Raw genomic sequence first — 6,010 nt, forward strand, 5'->3', positions numbered from 1 at the left:
GAGCACCTATTAATTAGGGATAACTATTATGTGTGTTAGGCGGAGGCTAGACTGGTGATTTGAGTTCGAGGTTGTCTAATTCTTACGAGGTGAGTCTTCTCACTATACTTTACCTAGAGTGGTATTTATGTGTGACCAGAGGGTCGTATGTGCTTATTTGAGTTATGCATTTGTCTATTTGATATATATATATATATATATATATATATATATATATATATATATATATATATATGCTATATTATGTGTTACCGAGATCGGACCGGAGGGTCCAACGAGCTGTGAGACCGGAGGGTCTTCACTGAGACCGGACCAGAGGGTCCAACGAGCCATGGGACTGGAGGGTCCCATTAAGACACATAGACCGGAGGGTCTTACAGAGTTATAGCCTCGAGTGGCTAATGAGTTGTATGTGGTATTTTGGGGAACTCATTAAGCTTCGTGCTTACCGTGTTATGTGTTATGTGTTTCAGGTACTTCTTAGGATCACAGGAGGGCGTCGGGATGATTATACACACACATATATCAGAGTTTGAGTTATGATTTAGAGGATCCTAGAGATTGATATATATATATATATATATATATATATATATATATATATATAGTCTTTGATTTTGAGATTTGATGATTGACATTGTGACATTTTGAGATTTTATTACTGTGATAAATGTTTTCTTTTAAATTGAAAAATTTGGTTTGAAAATTTACGTCGTTACATCAATGCTGTCACCATAGTTTTAACAGTTTCACCGCCTTTTTTCTCTTTGGCAATTCTACAAAAACTTTATGTGCACATTTCTTAAGCATGTTCTGAACCTCTACAACCCAATTGTTAGCATCATTCCAGTCAATTCCTTTCTTAGCAACCACTTTGATTCCATTTAAAGATACCAATTTATGAAAAGAAATATGATAAAGAAATGGAGAAGGGTAAAGAAAGAATACATAATCATTTTATGAAGAAGGGTAAAGAAAGAAGTACCTCATTCTGGAGGAAGTTGGGATTCTTTACTTCTTTTTTGATTTGACAAATCGTAATTGGGCTTATTTGTTTGCCAGTTTTATTTTTTCATAAATGCATCCCATTTGACGTGTTGGAAGCAGGAGACGGTATGGTTTCATCGATTTTGAATGTGGTGGGTGATAGAAGAGATGGTCAACAATGGTGTTGCAGCACCTGACAACAGCTATGGCAGATTGACATATGTGGCGGAGAGTGGTGAAGAACGGGAGAGGGAGATGAAACGAACCCGCTTAAATTGTTTTCTAATTTTTTGGGATTTTCTTTTCCTTTTCCTGCTATAGCTACTAATAAGGGTTCTGCCATTGTTCTTGAGGTTGCCGCCTCCGCCTCTGCCTCCTTCTTCAGTGTCCGGATCTCATGATGCCATGAGAAAGATGATACTTAGTGACCATAAGAACGAGGTTTTAGATTAGATCACCGATGAAGAAAGAACAATGGTAAACTAGGGTTTTTGAGAGAGACGGATGAGCAAAATAAGAGGTGCCACGATTTTGTTATAGGAACTAATAGTTAGAACTTAGATGTGCATTTGAAAAATATAAAACGACAGGGTTTCACGACACACATTTTATTATAGGCGCCTTCCGTGTTTTTAATTTTTTTTATGTGACAATAATTTTAGGGCATGGAAAAATGAGTGTCCTTCATTCTTCAAATTTTAGGAGAGATGACATTATTTTTAGGATACACACTTTTGCGTATCGTAAGCATGTATGTGTCATGGTTTGCGTGTCCTTAAAGGACTGTTTTCTAGTAGTGCGGTCATAAGGACTAAATGTGTACAGTTAAACAAGTTGAAAGGGCAAATGTCCGACAAAAAAAAAATCAGTGATCAGATATATACAAATCAAAAAATATATTATCCTTTTAAGTCATTATCTTTTTAATAAAGAAAGTCATGTTGTTTTGTTTAATTTTTTTCGGCTTATATGGAATAGTCAGGTTATAAGGACCAGATGTGTACTGTTAAACAAGTTGAAGTGGACAAATATGAATAAAAAAAAAACTCAATAACAAAATATATATATATATATATATATATATATATATATATATATATATATATATATATATATATATATATATATATATATATATATATATATATATATATATATATATATATATTATCATTTTTAATCCTTATCCCACGACGATAAAATGGATATATCCGACCATTTGGTTTTAATCAAATCCTGTTCATTAATTCATACTAATTTCAGACAATAGGCTAACTTTTGGAAAACTCAATTGATCAAAAGCGAAACCATTACACTTTACACCAACATGGTCAAATGAATGAGATCTATATTAACTAAAAGTCTAAAACCACTATAAAAGTGGTGCTCGCCACAAACCAAAATAACCGCACTACGAAAAAACCCTAATCATGAAATCCAAGAATAATGGAACAAGAAAATCAACTACATTTGCAATCCAGTGGGGGAATCTGACACAAACATGAAGAAAACCAAAGAAAAAAACATAACAGGAACTGCCGGAGGAGGTTACCGGTGGTGGCGGCGATTGCGGCAGTGAGGTATACACATATATGTGCAGTCGTAGAAGCATGGGCCGGCGCAGTGAAGAGGGCAGTCCAATCTCATTCCTCTGCACCGCCCTCCTCCCATGCACTCTGCAAATTCCCCGGTCACGTAATAGTTTTCCCCGATTGGAGTAAACTCTCTGTGCTCACCATGATGACGACTATGGCTGCCACTTCTCTTTCTTGGGTGTTTCCTGCATCCCCATCTCCACCATCCACCACCTCCTCCTCCTCCTCCACCACCTCCACCACCACCACTTCCTTTTCCCCCGCCTCCTCCTCCGCCGCCTCCTCCACCTCCTCCACCACCCCATCCCCAACCAAACCCCCATCCATATCCACCTCCTCCATTGTCTTTTCCTTTGTTGTCGATTACAATACTATTGACAGTTCCGTTTCTTGTTGCTTTCTTTCCTTGATCCGTAGAAGATATGTTATTGCGAACGACTTCCTTTTCTGTACCATTTACGCTATAAAACAAAAGAACCCACAAGCATGCTACAAGTACTACCTTCATATTTGATCAAAATGCAGCATGTACTGTAGGCCTTGGTGTGCATTTATGTCCTCAGTTTATAAAGGCCAAACTTCTAGCACTCAGTACGACAACCAGATTTACCCCACCCCATCCCCACCAGCCAAAATCATAGAGACAGCGTGGGGTTGACTGGGGTGGGGGTGCCTTAGGGTGCACTCTGTCCCCACCTAGGATCAAATTGTGGGTCTTGTATCAGAAGTTAATTGAGCATGAAAAAAGGAGTAAAATAATGGAGGTGTGTGCTACAAAGCTCCTGCAATTTTCAGGGAATTCAAGAACAATTAAGTTAATGATATACTGTTCATATCCCTAGCAAATGCCCACCTACTGAATATTATGGAACTTTTTCTTTCAAGTGCAGCAATAACCAGTTAAGGATGTAGATGACTAAAACGTTTAACATCAAACAATCCGATTGTCTTCTAACTGGTAATTTGAACTCTTTCTGTGTGTGCTGCTAAGATTGTTTGGTTGCTTGCAAATGGTCCAATGGACTACTTTACCCGGTGAAGTCACTTTGGATCACAGGACCATCGTCTGCTGGTCTATTGGCATGATCTTTTGGTAGATAGAATCATGTTGGAAAACTAGGAATGAACTTGAAGGATAAGGCATTATTTACCAAATTTCACCAAATCACATGAGTAGTAGCAATTCTACACATGAAATGCGTCTACCCATTATAATGAAGTTTTTTAGATTTTATTTTGACAAAATTGCAAAAATGGTTCTTATGGTTGGCAAAATTATGTGGATTTGATCAAAAAAAGTTTTGGTGGTGTACCGATAGTCTAAAATTAGATTTTTTTTATTGATTTTGGTCCCTATATATTTAAAAAGACAATTATGCTCTTATAATTAATATTTTTTTATTTTATTTAATAGCTGAAATACTTAAATTAATTTATTTTATATTTTTTTAACTTAAAATAAAAAATAAAGAATCGTCAATCCATCCCCTCCCACTTGTTCGTTCCCTTCTTTCATCATCCCCTCCACCATTGTCCTCAACTTCTTAATCTCCTCCATCAACATCTTATCACCACTACTCGAAACATGGGTTCGGATGGCCGACAATGGTGAAGCTTCTCCAAAACCCCCCTACTTAAAGCCACCATCAACATCATCCACTGTCGTAGCTTCTTCTAAGTCCACCTGAGCTCCGATTTTGAATACTAGGGCTTGTTTATAATCAGACTTCTCTTTTGCCATGGGCGGCTCCGTCTCCTCCATCATCTCAAGTTAATTTCCGTCTTCTGTTGGAACCTTAAGCCAGGAGCCTTCATGTCGAATGTGAAGCTGGGTTTACATGGATGGTGGCGATACCGGTTGTTGTGACAAGTGGGGTTTCGAAATTGGTTTTAGAAAACCCATCTCCTCCTTTGTTTTCAGAGAACTAATCACTTCCATTTAAATTTTGACCATTAAAGCTTTGGATGGCTTAGGCTGTAAATTAATTAGGATTTGGTTTCTTGAATTTGGTGTATGTTCTTTTTATCTTCATTGGTTCGGATTGATCTCCTATGGTATTTATAGTGAATCTAAGATTTGTTTTCTTGATGTGAAGGTGATGATAATGATAAACAAGCAACAATGGCGTTGATGAACACTCATGGTTGGGGTGGTGATGAACAAATTGATAGGTTTTGAGCACTCTAACAACCTTATGGTGCACATGCAACCCTAGATGCTTTGGATCTATGTTTTCTCTAATTATACATGCAATTTGATTTTCCAAAGCATTCATCCTAACTAGCATACAATTGAACAAAATTACTAGTTAGATAACTTACCTCTTAATAGGACTTGTAGTTCTTGGCCTTCAAAAGCTTTAGCACCTCAAATGTGATGCCTCTAATGTGTCACCTACACCAAGTGCAAAAGGATGCTTGAGAGAATAAGTTACTTAGCTCAAAATCAATACACACTCTCCAAGAATGTTGTGGCAACCGATTTTGGCTCTAGAGGGGTCTTTTTATAGTGTGGCAAGTGCTAGGGTTTCATCCTTGCAAACCCTAATGCACCATGACTCTTCATCTTACTTAGGCTCCATGGGTTAACCTCCATGGATTATCCATGTTTACTTAGCCCACCTAAATAACCATGGATCATTGGCCCACACTATAACAATCATTGATTTACCAAATCAGTCCCCGTATATTTAATTAGTCTCTTTTGATCACTAAATTAATTCCAAATTAATTCTTGATCAATGCTAATTAAATAATATGATTTCATATTAATATATTATGCTTGTAATATATTTACAAATCACAAATAACCTTATTCTCAAAAGTCATCCTATCAATTTGCATTGATGAAGGCAACCCAAAAGGACCATGCTACTCTCGAGTCAAGTACATACCAATTATAGTTATGAGCTTAAACACTAAATCCAACAATCTCCCACTTGGATAAGTCTAATAACTATAACTGCAAGTATGACTTAAAACACCGACTAGCAATCGTAGCTCTTAAAAGCCGTTGTAGAACTCTGACCCAGTCAGTGACGCGTCCTTTAGATAAGGGATCATATAATCCTATGTTCTTCAAGATATCAGCCGGACAAATACATGGAACAAGGTCATACTTATTGTACAACAGTGTTGGGTTTTGTTTTGGTATTGGGCCTTGGCCTAATAAAGAGAATGGACATGATGGATTGTGTGGACCCCTTAGTCAAGAATGTTATGTTGTGTAATGACTTGGTATTTATTATTTGGATAGTTCGGGATATTTGGTGAGACAACGATTCGGGAGTTCGATTCTTTAGTTCGGATCGGCTTTGCGATGTGACTTTCCTCACTATACTCAAGGGTTTAAGGCACCAAGGGCGCCCCTTTTGGATTGCTATCCTAATATGTTATATCCTCGAGTAATGTTATGATCAGTTACATCA

General features: G+C 37.2%; 1 protein-coding gene across 1 annotated transcript; it reads right to left on the minus strand.

The window, feature by feature from the left end:
* Nucleotides 1-2,254: 2,254 nt before the first annotated feature.
* Nucleotides 2,255-3,166, minus strand: LOC111919050 (putative glycine-rich cell wall structural protein 1). The gene has a single exon (XM_023914662.3). It carries the CDS (start codon nt 3,088-3,090, stop codon nt 2,536-2,538), a length of 555 nt encoding a protein of 184 aa, XP_023770430.1. The 5' UTR covers nt 3,091-3,166; the 3' UTR covers nt 2,255-2,535.
* Between the last annotated feature and the right edge of the window lie 2,844 nt (nt 3,167-6,010).

The sequence above is a fragment of the Lactuca sativa genome, chromosome 7 (assembly GCF_002870075.4).
Source record: "Lactuca sativa cultivar Salinas chromosome 7, Lsat_Salinas_v11, whole genome shotgun sequence".
Taxonomy (NCBI): domain Eukaryota; kingdom Viridiplantae; phylum Streptophyta; class Magnoliopsida; order Asterales; family Asteraceae; genus Lactuca; species Lactuca sativa.

What these genes read in the sequence shown, in the direction of transcription:
- LOC111919050 (XM_023914662.3), bottom strand. Translation starts at nt 3,090, where the DNA reads ATGAAGGTAGTACTTGTAGCATGCTTGTGGGTTCTTTTGTTTTATAGC.